At 37.2% G+C, this 20,466-nt stretch overlaps 1 protein-coding gene across 2 annotated transcripts in view; it reads left to right on the top strand.

Moving 5' to 3' along the window:
* The first annotated feature begins 3,279 nt into the window (after window positions 1-3,279).
* Window positions 3,280-20,466, top strand: part of LARP4B (La ribonucleoprotein domain family, member 4B) — a 36,579-nt gene continuing 19,392 nt past the window's right edge. For both annotated transcript variants that reach the window (XM_009572892.1, XM_009572891.1), the window contains exons 1-4: window positions 3,280-3,408; window positions 16,864-17,011; window positions 17,197-17,358; window positions 19,558-19,639. In XM_009572892.1, coding sequence (XP_009571187.1) covers window positions 3,331-3,408; window positions 16,864-17,011; window positions 17,197-17,358; window positions 19,558-19,639 — 470 coding nt within the window. In that variant the 5' untranslated portion in view covers window positions 3,280-3,330. The remainder of the gene's footprint in view (window positions 3,409-16,863; window positions 17,012-17,196; window positions 17,359-19,557; window positions 19,640-20,466) is intronic.

The following is a 20,466-nucleotide window of genomic DNA, read 5'->3' as shown; positions in this document are numbered from 1 at the left end:
AAAGTGGTGGGCAAGTTAACTCTTCAGTAGGATGATAATTTTTATTGCTGCATTAAAATGCCACATTTAACTTGCTCGCTAATTTGACTATTAAACTAGCATCAAAAGACGATAAACTGTCTTTTAAACTATGAATCCTAATGTGTAGTTCCTAGTACTACCAGATATTGATTGTGGTTCCTGTAAATAAGCTTGTGTATAAAGCTATGTATCAATACTAATGAAGAACATGCTAAAACATGTCCTGTGAAGAGCCTTTAACATTTTGTGATTTTTATTGTTTCTCTCCTTGAAGTAACAGTACCTTTTCCACAAACACTGTATTCTCTGACAGGATAGTCATGGAAGCCTGCAGTCATGTAAGTTTTATGCTTTGAATCCGATAAGTGGCAACTCTGTGGTGGAAAAGTTGATGGCACTAACTTTCCAGAACAGCCCTGCACATGAAGTCGTTTTGAAGTATATCACAACAGATGGGATTTTGCAGCAGAGCACTTGGCATCCTGCGGACTTGTAGCAGTGTGACACATTAAGTGAAGAAAATTGCAAAGGAAACCCCTTCTGCATTTGAGGTCCTTCTATATGGCTTACCCATTTGTAGAAAGGCAAGAGCTGATCGTTGTTAAAAGCATGGGATTTAGAAGGCAGGTTGAATATTCTCTTCAAACAGTTTATAATAGTATCTCATTTTTTTTGAGAGCCATTTTGATCCTTAATGATCAAAACGCAACTTAAATATATGGGTTTGGCATTGTAGTTATTAAAAATAATTTGCTCACAGGGTGAGTGGATTTAGTGTTGTGTGTATCACAACAAATCTGTGTAACTAATGAGAATATGATTATTAGTCTGAGTAATCCAAACAAAGTTACCTAGAGCTTCAATCTAGACCTAACCTGTGATAAGCGTCTTGTGTAATCTCATCTAAAGGACTTCTGAAAAGCAGTGGAATGATACGCTGCTCTGATTGCTGGTGGCTTGCCCAAGAAGTTTGAAGTTGCAATGTGCACATTGCAGTCATGTGTTACCTATCCAGTTGGCTAACAACTTGTCTACCCTCAGCTGAAATTAATGATTTAGCTGAATATTTTGTGCTTGATGGCCAGTCAGCAAATGCTTTAAAGGACATATGTGTAGTGGAACTTTACTCTTGTTTGTTAGACTCACATGATCTTAGCTGTTTCCTTCCACAATCCATAGATTTACAAAGTACTGGTGCTAATACTACATACCAGAGGATAGAAGAGATTGCAGCATGACTGGGGACAGGCTGATCTTAGAAGGGAATGGGAATCTGTGAGATAAGCAGGCAACAGAGGGATGCAAAGAAGTACCTTGGCATTGATTTGGGGATCAAAATGCTGAGTAGATAACATCATTGCTGACTGAAACACATTTGTCTTTCTGAAAAGTAGACTTTAACTTGTGAATCTGGACTAACGTGCATGCTCAAGGTTATTATGAACAGCAGTGGAGACTGAGAACACGAAATGTGTAAGAAGTCTCATGCTCTTTTTAGAAAAATATTAATCCAAAATTTTAAAAGGCCAAATTTCTTTGAAGAATATTAACACAAGCATTCTCCAAGAAGCTCAGACACCTTCTGCAGTGTTAATGTGCATACAGCTTCCCATGCGTGGGTTTGAGCAACACAGAGTCTAGCTATTTAATACTTGCTTTTGAAAAATCACTTTCATCCCAAGGATGATTTTTGGTTATTTTATAAAATACAAACATCCTGAATGAATTCCAGGTTTTCTGCCATGTGGACTCTGTGTATGTTCATGTGTGTGTTACAATGTATGTGAGGGACAGTATAATTTTTTTAATTTCTTGTTTTGTGTGGGTTTTTTGTCTGTGTAATTTCTCCCTTACTTAAGTAGTTTCTATTCCGAGATGAGAGGCAGGGTGTTAGGAAAAAAAACTTCCAGGAATATAACAGTGACACAGTGCATGTGTTTGTTTCAAAACCATGTTTTTCATGCTGACTTATCACTTCATGCTATTGATGTAAAGCAACTGTTCATCTAAGCTGAATATTTCGTCCTGTCAGGGATGTCAGTATATTTGTTTCTTCAATTGTGTGTGCAAAATATCTTATCCTCTGCACAATCCGTAATACAGATGCTTGAATCAGTTTGTAGATGAATGTCATGATTTTATTTGTAAATTTTGGAATGTATTCAATCAGTTGTATGAAAGGCTTTTGCTTTTGTCCATTTCAAAATATAGTGTAGAGGAGATTCCATGGAAGGCCATAATGCCATAGACTGAAAGAAATACTTTTTAACTCCAGTCTTTTGGAGTCAAGATACCCCGAAAGATGCTAAATGATGCTAAAGATGCTGCTAAAGAATGGAATCATACCGTTACCTTCCTTGTGCTGCAAATCTTTACATCGTTTTTTAAGGAGATCGTAGAGAATCTCACCTTGAAGTTTTGTGTCACCAACTTGAAGGCAATTAATTTCTCTTACACATTGTTACAGATGCAGAACTGGAATTTCCACGTGAATAAGTTAATCAAAAAGCATATTACAACTTGCTCATAGTCCGTTTAGAAAAGAAAAACTGAAACCTGATTACCCTGATTTTACACCCCAATATTTACTTTCTGAGACTTCATGCTTTAAATGAGCTTTTCCTGTTTTTTAAAGACCAGTTTGCTTTTTTTAAGTAACAGTATTAAATAATAGCATCAAATTTCAAAGCAAAGTTGCTGTCAGACCTTCAACTCTACTCAGTTTTCTACTTGTCTAATCAAATAAAATAACATTTTAGGATGGTGGAGCAGAACAACTCCTTGAGCGTTACTAATCTAGCAGAACTGTTGTAACATGCTTCTTAAAATTTGCAAAGATTAAGCGACTGTCAGAGTAGTTGTAGAAGACAAAGGTTGGTTTGTGACTAAATGCTTCTTAGTAAGTTAAGTAAGCCTACCAGGTGGTATGAAGAAGTCATGGTTTGAAAACCAGTCTGAGTAATTAAGGTGAGAATCAAGTGAAACTTTCCCTATGGAATTTCCCTGCCCGGCGCTGTGGCAAGTGTTCATCTGCAGTCCTGAGGCAGCCGGCGACTGGGAGCTGAGCGTAGCTGCAAGATTGCTTTATCCTCACCTTCTGCCATAACGTTTTCTCTGAATGCGTAATCCTGACCGTGTTGTGTGGAAGTTCTTTGGGCCTTTGGTCTGAATCGGCATGGCACATCTGGAATGGCTGTGAGTTCTCAGGAATTTCAACAACCACTTACAGAATCTTTTGTCTTCCTATTTCCGCAGCTTACAGAGGTGACCAGTAAAGTTCTCTCTGAGCAGCCAAAAAGCAGACAGCTCATGACTTCTGATCAGGACACTAAAGTTGTTGAACCGCAGGTGCAGCAAGTACAAGAAGTTAAAGACGGTTCTCATCTAGTAAGTATTATCATTAAATATTCCACTGGTATAAGTGTTGCATGAAACACGTTTTTTTACTGTTTTAATCAAAATTGTATCTCAGAACATTTTAGAAGACAGTTGGCTGATAGCATTGCAACATAATATGCTACAACAGAGCTGTTGAAGGTGGCTAATTCTCCACACTGAGTAGGTGCCTCAACTTAACTTTTCTTCAGCCCTACAGGGGATTTAAATAAACTGCAAGTTACAACAATTTGCACTTACTTAAGGTACGGGGCTTTTTAGGCTATGCAGGAATTATATTACCAATCTTGAGTTAGGTTCTAGCTCACACGTTAACATGTGAGGAAAATACAGGAAATGCACTTGGCATGTATCTGTAATTGAAAAAAGTACAAACCCATACAAATAGGAAATTGCATTCTGTAACAGGAATTTTGCTCAGTCATTTCTGCCAAATGGCACGTGCTGCTGCTTCTGTGCTACTGTGCAGGATCCAGTAAGTTGCTTTATGGGATGCTTTTGGCAGATCATACAGCAGACAGTACTGTGTGTGTTTATGTTGCAGTAAATGTTACATACATCTTCAATGTTACATACATCTTCAAGAAGACTGAATACTTGGTTTGTGTGTGAGCTCTACTCATATTTTTGTCTTTGAATGTTAACTATATATTGGGAGGAATGTTTCCTCTTGGGACATCTTGAAGGGTTTGGTTTCAGTGTATGTCCTCCTAGGCACTTAGCCTGTGCTATGCTAAGCAGCAGATGCTTGCTGCTTCAACTTAACCTTGCAGCAAGCACTAAGGAGAATTTTGAAAAACACTGTATACTTGTGCTTTTCTTTGCTAAGCAAGCTGGGGGGTTTTTTGTTTGTTGTTCCCCCTTCCCGCTCCTTTTTTTTTTTAAATTGGTTTTCTGGGTTCTCTTCTGCTCTCTTTTATCTTTCTCAGATGTGAATTTTGCCGATTTGACAGTAGAGGAAGAAGTTGAACCCGCTTCTGTGCCATACTTTTGAAAGTTGAGCTTTTGTGATTTTTATTTTGTTTTGTTCTTTCCCCCCCACCAGGCATTAATTCCAAGAAACCAGTGTGTAAGCTTGAGTAAGAGGCTCTTGCAGATTTGCTTCAAAATCTTGGAACTGTCAGTGCACTTTCAACAGCTGCCTTAGTATTAAAGGTGGCTTGATCAGTCTTCACATTGATGCTAGTTCTTTTAATTTGGCATGGTAGAATTTTTATAAAGCATCATGTAAACTTGGATCTAAATCTTAATTTCTGTTCTTTCATAGTTACTTGGAGAAAGAAAGTAATCATTTCTTTCAATTTCAGAAAATCTGTCTGCTCTTTTCCTTAGTAGAAGAGACGAATGTTAATTTGGATATCTTGGAATGTATCCATAGTGCTATAATGGTGCATTTCAAATAACTAATTCTTTTGAGATAAGCTTTTCCTTTGCTGAAGATTTTATTCCAAAAGCTGAGACCTGTAGCTTATTAAGCTTTTCTGAGTTATATCAATATCATACTCCTACGTGCACAGCATCACAAGGTCATTTTGTTGTATGAGAATCATTGCCAATATATGCTGTTAAAAGTGTTGTTTTCAAGATGGTCCCTTCCATGATGGCATGCTTGCGTGAGTATATTTTGCCAGTGCTTCAGGACTTCGCTTGCAAGTTTTGGGAACAAGGCTATAGTTTGAGAAAAATGTCATGGAGTACAGGAAGAAGTTAGCAAACTAAAATCATTAAGACATTTTCATCTTTCCAAAAATGTGATAGGAAGGAGAAAAACTTCTGAAGTCCTAACTCGATTGCATTTAGCAAGTACATGCTTCAGGTTAACTGAAAATCATCTGCTGTTTCTTCTGTGTCTTAATTATTTTGAGATCAGGGGGCTAGACTGCATAAAGGTATAGATTCGTGTCTGTGGTGATCCCTTCTTCAGTGTGTATTTGATATGGGGCCATACTGTCATGGTATCTAGTGAGATTTCTAGGAGTCTTTTTTTTATAGACTTAAAAGCAATTTGCTGAATTACATTCCCTAGCTATTTTGGCTATGCTGTTCTACTAGGATCTGGTGATACCTAGTCCAGGTGCTTTTGTGGCAGTTCACGAGGAAAGTTGTAGAATTTCTACTGGAAATTTTGGTACACCTGTATATATCCTGGAAAAATAACGCCCTGTATGCTAGTCTTAATTCTGAAGTGATTATATAAAGTATTTTTCGTTTTATCTTCAAATATTAACAATAAATAAATTTTCCTAATTATGTAGTAAGTCTGTTTTCTTTGGCAGGAACAAAACACGTGTTCTACTGTTAGTAATGTTGAACAGATAGTCAATAGTGACTGAACTAAAATGAAAGTTTTGATGTTGTAATGGAACCCTTCAGAAATCACTTTCCATGGTTGCTTATGGTACAGTTACAGAGGTCACTTGTTTACTTTACTAACAGTTTTCAAAGGTTTAACCTCATGGTGAGGGAGCCAAAGTAATTTCTTCTGCCTTGAAGTAGCTATAAAACTATATGCTATTTAATGCCTAATGTAGATTGATCGCAAGCCTAATATAGTTCACTTCCAACAACAGCTCCTCTTTAATTTGGCTGAGTTTAGTAGTATTCAACAGCAGAATTTCAGTAGTTTTGCACGCAAGTTGATTGAAGGAAGTTGGCAACTTGAGGATCCTTGTAAATTTCTTGTTAATAGTAGCTTACACTTAGAAGTTGGAGATAGATAATTTGGAGGATACTAGCAAATTTCTTAGCTTTGATAAATTTGGGAGTTAAATATGCTGGTGTTTGTGGCTTTTTTTTAACCTAGAGGCAGGCTTTGTCACTTCAGGTGACATCTGTCATTGGATTTTTTCTATCCTGATTGACATTTACTCTTTCCGAGAAAGCCATTGTCAGACTGGACCCAGGAAAGTCAGTGTTTAAGAAATGTTTCACTCCCTTTTGACTGACTTCTCTGTTTCCTTTTCGATCAGTAACGCTTTGCTGCTAGAAATTCGAGGTTTCTTTCTGAGGGAAGAGGCCAAGACCCAAATCCCATGGTGGAGGTAGTTTATATGACCTGTCTCTGCCAGACAGGACTTAACTAACCTTTAGTGCTAAAGGCACAGTGTTTTTCCTTTCTCATTGATCCTGAACTCTTCCCCTGCCATGCCCACATTTGAATACGTGGCCTCTCAGAGCACTTTCCAAGGACCAAAGAATTTTCTTTCCTTGATTGGCTGAATTGAAGACCCGATCTGGAAATTTGAAATTAACTTTAGAAGGGATTCTTGTCATCAAGCGGCAACAGATTCCGCAAATGTTGGCATGTTCCAGTGGAGGATACTACCATGGGATCATTTAAACTTGCTGTCTGATGGCAATATGAGCATCACCCATTCCTTCTCTAGTTGAATAATTATCAGGTGCTGCCATGGGCTTCTGTTAATGGGAATTCAAACCGATGTGGTGTGCTGGTTTTTGTCGATGCTTATAGGTACTGTAAATACAAGTTCAATCATATTGTTGGTTCTAAGCACAATAAAAATAGCTAGCAAGTCAGAAAACTTAGGATAGGACTTAATTGTACTTCCTAAAATGTTTTTCATAGGAGGTAATGCGTAAGGATGTCTCGGGCTTAGAGCTGCTAGGTTATGTTGTTCAAAAATCCTTTTGCAACCCATTCAAGAATAAGCCTCATAAAATAAAAAGGGACTGAGAAAATTAGATTTGCTAGTTTAATATAGGACCCTGTGTAACACTTTAATGAAAATTCAGTATAGCATATAATCCTCAGATCATTTGACAATACACAGTATTACATACAGTATATGCCAATTAAGAGTTGAGTAGCAGTTTGTATAACATGTAGGTGATATAATTCAAGAGATCATTAATAACTTTAAAGAGAGATGGGAGGATTAGACCTTAAACTGAACATGTATGGTATCAGCATCATGAAGGATCAATACTGCTCAGTGTTTGCTCTTTCTGTCACATTGTTGTAGATTTAGACCATAAGAAAAGTGCTGAATAGTTCTGCACCTGTAGATGACTTCTAATGCTAATGTTTAATTGCTTTAATATGTAAAATGTGTATTTAAACTCTTAACAGTCCATTTAACCTTGATATACTGGAGGGAAAGTTAAGCAATCTGACCAGCTGTTTCCAAAAGCCTGCAGTAGTGGCATTGTGATGTTTGTTGTGATGCTGCTCTTCTCTTTTCCCTTAACTGGTGGTGGGCAGGACATCAGGTATGGCCCAGGAGTGCAGGATAATTACTGTTTCTTCAGGACTAGTAACGATTGCATGATTTTATTATAGAAAAAGAATAAATGAAGTTAGATGTCAGAAGGTTGTAAGGACTGTTTTAACTTGTGCTATTGTAACTGTAAAGGAATAGGTACATCTGGAAATGAAAGTAGATGGGTAGGTATACTCCTGTTAATAAGCATGTTGACTTGTTGCCTTCTGTGTAGGTGTGTACAGGACATAGGACTAAAATACTTATTAAAAAAAAAAATTGTTCAAGTTATGAAAGTGCTGCTTCAGAGCAGTTTCGTTTCGTGGAGGTGGAAAACCCGTTTAGGCTTTGAGTAGATGAGAAATATACTAAAGCTGAAGTATATACGTATAAAGGAAAAAAACCAAAATAAACAAAACCCACCCCTCAGCTGAGCTGGGCTCTGAAGTGGCAGAGCACAAATTCTGGTAGTTTTAAAGTGCTTTTCAAGTCAGGTGGTGGTGTTTAGCTTAGCCAGAAGGCTTTTAAGACTTATTGAGTCTTGGAAGTTAAACGCCCAACCTCAGGTGATGTAGCATAACAGTGTAGCATTTTCTGCTTAAATTTATGTTGCTGGTGGTTTTTTTTTTTAATGGTGATCCCACAATAAACGGTATTGAGAAATGTGACTTAATGAATGTTTGCTATAGGTTCTTAGAAATAGAAATTATCCCTGGAACTCTTAGATAAAACCAAAGGAACAAGTATAAAAAGTGCCTTTGCACATAAGGAGAAGGGTATGGGAAAACTGGAAGAAGTTTCTACTTGCCCTGAACTGCTTCACCCATTTTCTCCCCATTAGCTGATAGCAGAAGTGCTTGTTAAAGCACTGGAAAAGTGGACTTTGCCCTGGTCCGTCTCTTAAAGGCACTTAGTTAATCACAGAGGGGAAAAATGTTGCTATTTGTTTACCTGACGAGGGAGTTTTCTGAATAGTTGTAAACTTTGCAAGTATTAGTATGACTTTATGCTGACATTGAAAATAGTTGAATTGTTTGCTCATGGCATTTCTTCAAAAAAACTATTATAAGTAACTCCCTCCCCCTTTCCCTGTACTTGGTTCCAGGGAATGCTAAAGAGAGGAGTGACTTGGCACAGTTTTAAGTCTGGATTCAAGCATGTTGAGTAACTTTGTCCCACGGGAGAATTAAAAAAAATGCAGCAGATGGCAGCAATGATGCATCAGACTTCCTATCCTTAAGAACAATGTATCTGCAGGCACTTTGAGTCTTCACATGTTGGATAACCTGGGAGGGGCAGGGTAGTCTTCCTCTTTTCTTACTTTGCAATTTCAAAGCAGACTTGCAGAGGAGGGGATGTATTCCGTAGCCAATTCAGCAATCTTTTTTATGGTCAGAGGATTAGTGATGAATAGGAGGTTTCCCCTGAAAATTAGCCAATATGGTTGTTTCATGTATACAAATCTGAGTCTGCCTATGGCATTTAAATTTATATGGCATTTAAATATATGGTAACCTGTGCTTAAGAATCTAAAGCACATTATTTTTTGTGATTCATTTGTCCTACGAGCAGAATACTTGTCTGTGGAGAAAAAACTACATTGGCAGTTACATTAAGCTTTGCACTTTTTTGTGTTACATAGAGTATTTATAAGGATAAGTAGGATAAGAAATGACTCAAAATAAATATTTAAATACCTTGCAAAAGCTTCCCAGAAGAGAATAGGAGCATTTCATGCTGTATAAGGAGGAGAGATTCAACTCTAGTCTGTTTTATGCTGCTAAATGTGAACTGTACTACTGTTACTGCAGGAGTGCTTCATAGTGACGGCAGTGCAGACTGAAATGAAACATTGGAATTTCTAGAGTGTTTCTGCACTTGCTCAGTACTGCCTTGTACTTGCAAGTTATTATCATAAGACTATGAACAGTTTGGGATAGCAAAAGCTTTTTTTATGTTTTCTACCTGATTTTAATCCAGTCTGGTTCTGCTTACTGTGGTTCAGTGCAGCATCATTTTTTTCTCGATCTTCAGGTGACAATAGGAAACAAAAAATGTTTGCTTCTCTTTTGGTTCATTACTCTGAGCAGATGTGAACTTAGTTTACCAACTAGATATGAATGAATAAAAGAGGAACCGATGCTTAATATATTTCTATGTTGATAGTAGTAGATTTTCTGTCAGAAGTAAAGTAAGCGAAGGAGATTGAAACGAAAAAGTGACTGTGGGCTTCTCTGGTAAAGATGTTTTTTTTTTTTCCTTGGAATTTTGGAAACAAAGCAGAAATCTTGCAGTGTGGCGGTGACGGGGACCATACCGACAACATAGATGAGACTGAATCATGTCTTAAGCCTTATGTAGGCTATGTGACTTGCCATGAAAGCAGCTGTAAAATAAGTCACAATGACAATCATGCAAAAAACCACCCAAGTAATGATAGTGGAATACTAGAGCATGGATCTCTCTGTTAAGCAGCCTTTACCTTGCAAGTATAGTTTACAATAAAAATTAAAATAGATCTCTTACTAGTTAGTTGAAAGGCAACTACTTCTATTAGCCTTAGTACCCCTATGTACTGCTATATGAATACAGTGAACTCTAGTTCAAGTACATCTTGATTAAACTTACCATAAGGTGCACAACCGATTGAAAAATAGCACTCAGTTCAATGTACAGCTGAAAGAACATTTTAAATAGAGTTCAAGGGTCTGTCTTGTCTTACTTTCATCTGTGCTTTCAGTACCTTTTAAGTAACGGAGCAGAGTGGTGCTGTAGTGGCACAGTCTGCAAGCTTTCTGAAGGATGGTGTCCAAATTTGAAATAATAGCAATGGATTTGAGAGGAAGTTTGAGTGATGTGAGGTTGTGTAAAGGCAAATAAGAACAATTCTGTTTAGAGTAGAAAAGATTGCTGGCTACTTTTCGCTTTGTTACTGGGTTTTTATTTTTGAAGAAACAGAACCACTTTTTTAGCAAGTAAAGGGACTTACAGTAGTAGAAGTCTTCAATATGTAAATATATGTGTAGAAAGATGTTCTTTGCTGTCATAAAGTCAGAAAGAAGTCTGTTTACATACAACAAAGAAAACTTACACTGGGGACAGACTTTTGGAAGAAGTAGCATTTAGTCAAACTACTTTTTAAATCCATCTGAGGTGGTTTTTGTAAAAGAATACACAAATTTTTTTGGAGGTTAAGTATAATTAATCCTGCCACAGTACCACGAGATGGCTAGATGATCATGAGGCCCCTTCCAGTGCTCTAAGTCACTGAGGGATTATGTATTCTTTTTTTCATGCAGATAACAAATTTTAAAAAAAAGCTTGGAACAGAATTAGCTTCTGATAACGTACAATGACTCTTCAATGGAATACATGAGGTCTTATCTATCTTTAGCCTGTTTTTCCTAAAGAAGTAATCTTGGTGTAGGTTCAGCTCTGGGGGAGGGGAGGAGAAGGAGAAATTGGTCCAAAGTGTGTTTGATCTAATAGCTTCCACTAGTTTAGTTTTCAAAGCAGATTTAAACATGTGAAGCCAGACTGTATTTATCCTTGTATAGAAGGCGGGAGTTGTATTAAATATGAAGGCAAGCAGTTTTTTGGCACACATGGACATTGTGCAAGATGTCATTTAAATATTTTAATGATTTGGATGAAGGAAACTTTTCAGGAAATTAAACAATGGAGGTTCATAAGACTTGGTAATACTTGTAAACAGACTGTAATCTCATTAGAAGAATTATTTGGCTTGAATATTACAGTGCATATGATGAAATATTAAAACACTGCTCAGCAACTGGGATTTGGACTTTGAGTGGCAATGACACATGAACCCCTGCCTGGTTTTAAAGTGTGCTATTTTTGGCAGCTGGGTGTTGGCTTGTCTCCTCAGTAGCAGTAGAAAGTTAGTTTAGTGTATAGAGGAAGGTGATTTGCAATGAGAAGACTCCTCTGACACTACGTACTAAACATGGGCTGCTGCTTCAGTAAAGAATTGAGTAACAGCACAAATGAGGAGAAAACCGGCTTGTTACAAAAATCTGTGGAAGAGGAAGCACCAGAGTCAAGGATAAGTAAAACTTTATCTTCAGTTTTAGGAACTGTGGAAAGCCAGGATCTGCATACAGTGGGAAGGACGGTTAATGGGGCAGCTGCGATAGTCGGCATTGAACGCGTTTGTAGCGATGATTGCGCAGCGGCAAATTCTAAATCTGGGTTCTGGGATAGAAAAGCAAAATATCCGTCATACAAAAGCATGGAGAATGCTCCCCATGAGAGCTCTAGGAGAATGTATGACAAACCTTTTAGCTTCTTTAATTCCTTTAGTCACCTCCTGAAGGTCTCTGGTACATATAGAAATCTGCAGAAAAGTGAAGAAAAGAAAGATAGGGTTATTAAAAAAAGAGCACCTAAAAAATCTAATAGTAATGGTCAGCACATGAACAATACAGAAAATATTAGTAGTAATATTAATAATGAAAATGTAGCTGCAGAAGTGCATTGCTTGTTTGATCGTATTTCTACTTCACATGTACCAGACATCCTAGACAAAGGCTTACAGGGTGAAATTTCCTTAAATAGAAATTTTCTGGAGGATTACGCAGTTACATGCGTCCATTCAAGGCAGAATGAAATAACAGTAAACATTGAAGACAGCAAGAGTGACAGCCTACAAAAAGTTTCAAGTTCACATAGAGAGATGTCTCCAACATTTTCCTATCTTGATGTAGACAACAGACAAAATACAAAAGATAGGGAGTTTTACAGTATTTGTGTTGTAAATGCTGAAGATCTGAAAGGGGATGAAGAGGTGCCAGCTACCATGCATGAAGAGACTGCATCAGACATAGATAACTCAGCTGTTACTGATGAAGGAATGTGCAGCATGGCACGACCTCTAGACACTGGGGAGGAATTTCCACTGCAGCAATTGGCACAAGTGGAAGCTAAGTTTAATTCACAGAAAGAACTGTTTGAGTATAAAAAAGAGGATAGGTCAATCATGCAGAAAAAGGAAACAAAGGAATATTGTAGCATAGACATCCAATCTTCTTATGATAACTTACTGGCTGACAGGTGTCGGGTGCATAGGTTAGATACTGATAATACAGTAACAGATGGCTTAAGAGTGAAAGTATACGATGAAGTCGTTCCTGAGAGTCTACGAGAGGAGGTATATACCATAGGTAATGCTGTCAGTTGGAATGAATCACTCCATAGAGCTTGTGATCCTGTAAAATTTGCAGATGCTGCTGAAGAGGACCGATACAGCCCTAATTCAGAAAACATGAAACACAGTGGTTGTGTTTCCAGTATATTATTAGACACTGGAGTATGTAATTCAGGAAAAATTAAGGGAAGTCATGAGATTGTACCATTTGCTTTAAGTAGGCATCCCTCAAGTGTTGTAAGGGAAATAAATACTAAACAGGGGGTAGAGAACATGAGGGGTAACTTTAAATTATCGTTAGAGTTACATGAAATGGACAATGATTCTTCTTTGGCGAGTCAACATGTAGAAAAACTTGCTGAAGAAGGCTGCTTCCTAAAGCCAGAAAGTGAAGTAAACTCAAGTGTGGAAAAGAGAACATTTCAAAGACTGTATGGTGATAGCCAAACGTTTGCAGCTGACTGTAGTGAACATCATAGTGATTTGGAAGAATTCTTGAAAGTTAAAGAGAAATGCACAGGTACAGTTTTGCATAGCTGTGAAGCTTTGAATATGACTGAAATGCACGAAAACTTGGAAGAAGGTTCTGATTTTCAAACTCAAATTAAGGGTAGCACTGAAAACAAGATAACTGAAGTTGCAAACCATAGTGGCATGGAGGAAGATGTCTGTGTGAGTATCATCAGGCTAAAAGGCGACATGCTTGAGGAAGCTGATCGCTTGAGCAGAACTCGATCATGGGTAAGTGATGGCACTTTGACATCTTATGAACTACATAACACAAGCGCAGATGAAATATTCCTAAAGGAAAACAGCCTAGAATTTCAGATTTCACAAGAGTCACCAGGGAATAAAGGTAAAATATGCAAATATTCAAACTCAGATAACAAAAACAGTGTCTCTTTTGTGTCTGTGGAACATGAGGATATGAATAAAATGGTCATGAACTGTAGACAAGATGAGCAACAGGATGTATGTTCCTTCCATGCAGAGGAAAATCAATGGAATGCAGGGACTGACTTAGCCAAAATAGCTGAGGATGTAGTAGAATCTGTAAAACATACAAAATTTGAAGTTCACCTAAATGAGACAATTGATAACAAGACAGAAAATGTAAAACAGAATTTGGATGCTAATATTGTTGATTGTGATAAAAACATTTTAAATTGCAATAAAGGCTTGACTCACGATCAGAATACTTACTGTAATTCCGCTGTACCTGTAGCTTTGGACAATTGTATGTATACAAGTGTTAAATTGATAGATGACACAAAAAATCTGGAAGATGCCAGTAATCTCTTACATAAAGCCCATAAATGTTTACCTTCATTGTGTCAAAATTCATATTCTCATGTGCGTGATAAAACAGTGGAAGAGCCTGAGTTACATCACTGTGCCAGTCCAGAGCCGGAGGTCGGGAACACCCAAGTTTCTGCTGGGCCTTTTACTGAAGTAGGATCAGAAACTCATGAAAAAAGTGTGTGTGATGTAAATGAATGTAATCTTCAGGATGGTGAAGTAAAACAGTGTGTCAGCGTCCATTCAAAGGAGGACAACCTCACTGGTTTTACTATGTCAGCTGGGAATCTAGAAGCTTTTACCATGGGGAATTTAAAGCAGTTAGAAGCCAACACTACTGAACTGAAAAACACCAGTTACGTATTAAATACTCAAATGAATGACTTGACCACAAGTTGGGAACACATGCAGCCAGATCACAAGATTTTCTCAAACAAAGAGCTTGGAGTTTTTGTTGACCTAAAGCAGGTAGACAAATATGCTGCTACTCCTTCCTATGAAATACACAGTGCCTCTCCTGGTGCCACAGGATTTCAGCGAGGCAGTGAGCGTTGTGTATTACCTCTGATGGAAGATGTATCGAGTGACCAAGAGCGCTCCTATGAACTGGACAGACAAAATCCTCAAGTTGAAATATGGTCACATTTCATCAGTCTTCAGACTGGCAATGCTGATTGGACAAATCAGCTGTTTTCTGACACTGTTACTGCTAGTAACGGTGAATATCTGATGAGCTTTTTATGGAATAATACAATTTCTAACAATACTGTGAAGAATGACAGACTATGTATAGTTAGTGAAAACTTCCAGAACGAACCTGAAGATTTAACAGGTGCTTCATATGCGGTGGAAGGATACCCGTATCAGCTGCTAGCACCAGAAAATGTTGGTACTTGGGGATGGCAAGATAAAGACGAATTTGTAAGTATTCTGCAGAAGTGATTTGATGTTAAAGCTTAAAGCTGAAGCTAGGAATTGGAATAAGCCAAGTCAAACTGTGGTTTCATTAGAGAGTTAAATATATCATATGTTATTTTGTCCTGAAGCCGACCACTCTTTCTTCTGCAAAACCGAATGCTATACAGAACGTAGTAGTTCAAAATGTTGCTGAATATTGATTTTTTTTTTTTTTTTTGGTTCTGTTTACCTTGTGTGAAAGTTTAAATGTTGGGTAGAGTATCTTGATTGCAGATTCTCAATTCTAGATGAACTTGAGATGAACACTTCAGTATGTGGAAGGGAAACTTTCTACAGACTGTTAATAGTGCTCTTTACCCTCATATAGGAAGAAATGTTTGTGGATTTCCTGAAATCTTAAAGTTCTTGCTTGGTAGCAATTAGGAAACCTTTTGCTCACTTCCGGAGATGATCTTCTGAAGTGCTGTAGAAAGGAGTGGCTGCAGGAGAAGCGTGGGGAATGAGCTAGACTGGATCTTGGCTAGCTGGGGTAAGAAAGAAACAAAGCCGACCTGCGGCAGCTGCTGCTCCTCTTCCTTCCCCGCTGGGCAGAGCCAGCGCTTAGTATTGTTCTCCGCACCAACTGCATCACAGCAGCTGCTCTGACCTTGCCCAGCAGTTGCAGTGCCAGCAGTGGATTGTACTAGAGGCTATCTCCTGGGAGAACTTTCTGTATTAAAAATGGAAACTGATGGAACTTGCCGTCATCTTTGAATCCTTACTATTCAAGTAGTTATGTCAAACACTTCTACTTTTTATAAGTCTTTTCTCTGTCGTTTGGTAGATGTGTTTAAGTTGAGATTCCTTCCTTGTGGATGTGTTTTCTATGCCCTATGATAATGACTGTCTGAGTGTACATGTTTCAGAGTAAATTTACACCCTTAAATTTACAAAACAAGTTTTAATAAGCTTTTCTAGTATGTGTTATCATGAGCAATACTATTTTCCAGTATAATCGTCATATTAAAACACACCAAAGATATTCTGGGTATGGAATAACTTGATACATTTGCTCAAACATCAGCAAAACAAGAGAAAACTGTCTCATGTTACTATCAAAGCGGTATTGTAAATGTTAGCACTGCAGAGAGCAATCTGTCTGAAACACAAATATAACCATTTATATAATAGCTATATAAAACCATATATGACCATTAAATGTGTCGATTTCCAAACCAGGTTAAAGGAAATTGGCCTAAGATGATTTACGTGGATCTGGTAATTCGTTCTTTTTGCCCTGCCTAGGGGAAAACTAACCTAAAAAACTCTGTTTTTTCTCTTGAAGTAACGACAGAAGTTGTCACACACATCTCATTGCTTTCAATTTTCCATAATGCTTCCTTAAAACTGTTATGTTTTTATATAAGTCTGAAAAAAAACCCCTGTGTTTTTCTATTTTCTTAATTTTTTTATATTATTTCACAGAAAGATAGAATAACAATATAATCAACATTGAGTTAACATGTATGTTGGAGAACTTCCTGGAGTCTAGGGCAAGCACAGGTTGAGTTAGTCCGTCAAAGATGAAGAATGAAATGTTTGTTGTAGTTTACTCTGCTTGGCTAGCCTTTTCTGGTGATTCCTAATCAGGGAAATGAATTATGTGCTGCACAATTCAGTCGTTTTTGTACCTGAAACAATTATGGGATGGCAATTCAGTTAATACATTCAGATATGAAAAAAGCTTGACGATACAATCTTGAGTTGTACATCTGATACTGTTATTTGAAACTGTACATATATACGCACAGATGCGTGCTGTGCATCCACAAAATGCATAATCAAAGAAATTTCTTTTTGTAGGAGTCAACCAAAGTTTCTGAGTTAAATCCTAATGCAAAGGTGTGGGGAAATCATATGTTACACTTGGAAGCAAGTGGTGCCACTGATCAAAACGTGAGCAAAACGTGGGAAGAAATACCTGACCAACCTCCAGATTCTTGTAAAGAAGGTATGAGTAAGAATTACTGGTCAAGCAAAAGGTAAAATTAAGTGCAGACCCTTCTCAATTTTAATTTCCTGTTACAAAAATGAATGCAAATATGCAAGTCACTTTACTTCAGATTTAGTTTTAACTATGATGTTACTGTGATTAGAAGGAATGCTTTTTGAGTGTGTTTGTCATCTCTGCTGCAGGACTGGATGCCAATGGTGATGGCGACAAAAAGCATCAGAATGCAGTGCTGACAGAGCTGCAGGAGCCGTCACCAGCTGTTTCGGTGTCAGACCAGACAGATATGAACCCTTTGGCTCTCGATCATTCGGAGTATGAGTCTATGCATGAAACCACCCAGACAGGTAAGAGAAAGCTGATATTTGCTTGGAGTTGGTTTAAAAAAAGAAAACATATTTTGAGTTGAACAGTGAGCATCCATTAAAAAAAAAAAAACACAAACCAAAAAACCCACACCACTTTCATTGTTCAATATATGCATTCTGTAAACAGACCCCAGAAAATCCTGTCTCTTTTGCTCTCAGGCTTAGACATACTTGGAAACTAGTCTCCTCCTGTTTGAGTATAGGCCTTATGAGATACCGCACAGAATTGATCATGAGTTCTGGATATAACCGAGTATTGTTTTCTGAAATGTTATTCTGAATGCAAGTACCTAGTGTAGACGTTTACATTTAGATATCTGCCTGTCTAAGCTGCATGTTTCTAGTTGGGTCAGGTACTGAGGTGAAATTCACATACCATTTGTGTCTGAGGTAGTAATATTAATATATTGAAAGATCAGTCTTGTAAAATGCTAAAATAAGCAACAATTTAGTCGTCTTCTTTGCATTCTTTTTAAGTGAACTCTCATGCTTTTTTTTCAGTGTAACTGTTAGTAGCTGTAGTCTATAGCAGATGGCATGTTTTAAGAAACTTCTGGAAACTAGCATAGAAATTCAGCCATGCTTATATTTCACTGAAAGGGACAGAAGGTCTGCAGGATGCATGTAGGATTACTACTTGAACTGAGATGAGGGATGGGAAAGAGAGGAAAATGTGCTGGGTGTTTCTTGAGGTTCATGAGAGGTCTGCTCCTTGTTCATTGCGCTTAGCTGATTTTATAACATGTATTTAAAATGACCAGTATAGCCTCCATAATAGTTGGGAATCAAGACAACTGGAATCAGACACAGTTGTGGCATCATCCTTGCTTGTGTTGAAAACTGAAAGTTCTCTTTGATTTTCTGCTTAAGGGTGCTATTAGGGAATATTAAATAATAACTAACTGGCAAATAGAAAATTATATTAATGGTGCCTAGCACTCTAGAAGGGAACAGTGTTCCTCAGCTTAATGTTAGAACTTGTTGGCATGTCCTTTACATGCCCGAAATAGTTAACTTTTAACAAGAGTCAAATAATGTTGCAAAGCAGCTGAACAGCAGGTAGGATCTACACCACTTGATGGAATAGTAACATAGGTGGTCCCAAGTCTGAAATCTGATTTTTATTTTTTTAATTATTATTTTTAAAAAATGCATATAATTTTGGTCTTTGCTAGGTTTTGGGAAAGGAAGAAAGAGGAGATGGGGAAGGGAAATAATGGTTAGTACGTGATATGTGTATTTCTCAAGTGTTGACATTATCTATATCAGAATAGAACACATGAAGGACAAAACGGTGGGAGGAAATTAGAAGTTGCTTTAGGAAGAAGAAAGGTTAAGGAGAGCTGAAGAAAAGGATGAAAGTTACTGAAGAAGGGGAGGATATAGAGGGTAATAGTTGGTGTGAAATACTTTTTAAAAAAACTAATTTACATTTATGTAACGTTATGTAACATTACTAAATGTTTTGTAAATCTCTAAAAGAGCCACACTAAACTTGTGATCTTTAAACAGTTCTCCCACTGACACAATTAGTTTACTCTCAACTGACTGTAGTATACTGGGTCTAAACTAAAATGAACATGAAATCAGTGTTTTCCATGTGATAATTTTGAAACTTTCAGGTATAAGAAACAATTAATTTCTCCTTAACCAAGAGATCGTTAATTGATCACACATCTGTTGTTAATTGATTGGATATCTGCTGATATTTCATAATTACGTTTTTGAAACTCTCTTTTCTGAGTTAGTGTGCTGGGAATTTAGAGTGAGGCCAGAAGTACGAAGTGCCTCCATTACATTGCTCACTTGCTCTATTAGTCAACTGCATTAGTCAGGGTTTAGTCAGCTCGAAATTGGTTAGTTTCCTAAGACTGGAAGACAGACGTACGAGCTAAATCAGTTCAGTACTTTGAGATGTGTTTGTAGCTGCTCTTCTAAAATTTTTATGTATTTGGAGAACAGAGGTTAACAAGTGAAGTCAGATACAGGGGGTTTTTTGTCTTAAAAAGTGTTCCTGGGCAATTTTGGTGGGTGGTGAACTAATACACAATGAACATTTATTGAATTTGAAAATTTGTTACTAGTTATACAGCCAGTAATAGACATGATGGCTTGATTAAAATATCTATTGTGTAATATAGCAGAACTAAATTTAAACTTAAGTATTTTAATTATTAGGTGGAAATGAACAGTTGCAGCCAGAAGGTCAGGAAGATTTACGAGAATTACTGAAAAAAACACTGGAATTCTGCTTATCTAGGTATGTATATACCTAAATGTCGCAAACTGGAGGGTAACTAACAAGATGCAGTTACCTAACTTGGGATGTATGTTAACGTATTTCACAGCTGTCACTTAAAACCAAGTGGAAAGTATGAGAATTTGGGGAAAGTAACACACAAATTCGAAAGTATTGTATTGAGGTACCTCTTAAAGCTTATGTGAAACTTCTGGGCCTAAAACATAAACTAGCAAATACATTGTTTCGAAGTGAGAGTAGTTACAAGCAATTACAGATCAGGTGAATTTTTGACTTACTGGTTTTTGGCAAATTAAAACTGAGTAGCTTAAGCCATTTGCTAAGCTTTGTTTAAGCCAATAATTTTTAAATTTGCATTGATACAAACTAGCATTTTTGTATGTGCATCTGTAGATCCCTTTATATTTTAAGTTAAGGATCAATTTAAAAAAGGAAAAAAAAATAGATTAAGGGCTCTAAATCATACACATTCCACTAGAGACTGATGCAAGATCATCAAAGCAGTTTACTTGTACTTAATTATTCTCAGTGCTTGTGTCTAGATAAAAACATCCTAAACACGTCTTAATAACCTAGAACAATTCCTAATCTGAGTACTCCTGCATAACCAGTCACAGTCAGTTTATTTAAGTAATAAACTCCTAACAGTATTACATAGTTGTGGGGGTAATGTGCTGCCTGAACAGGAAGATGCCGATACTCTTATATGAAGGAAGAAAAAGACAATTTCATGTTTTCTAGGAAGTGAAATATAGTAGGTGAATGGAACGGGGAGTTGGTGAAAATGCTGAAAACAAAAACTATGTGATGAGTTTTTGTCTCAAGTT

The sequence above is a fragment of the Fulmarus glacialis genome, unplaced genomic scaffold, assembly GCF_000690835.1.
Source record: "Fulmarus glacialis isolate BGI_N327 unplaced genomic scaffold, ASM69083v1 scaffold9432, whole genome shotgun sequence".
In the NCBI taxonomy this organism is placed as follows: domain Eukaryota; kingdom Metazoa; phylum Chordata; class Aves; order Procellariiformes; family Procellariidae; genus Fulmarus; species Fulmarus glacialis.
The sequence above is the reverse complement of the archived record's forward strand: the minus strand, read 5'-3'. Positions and strand labels throughout refer to the sequence as shown.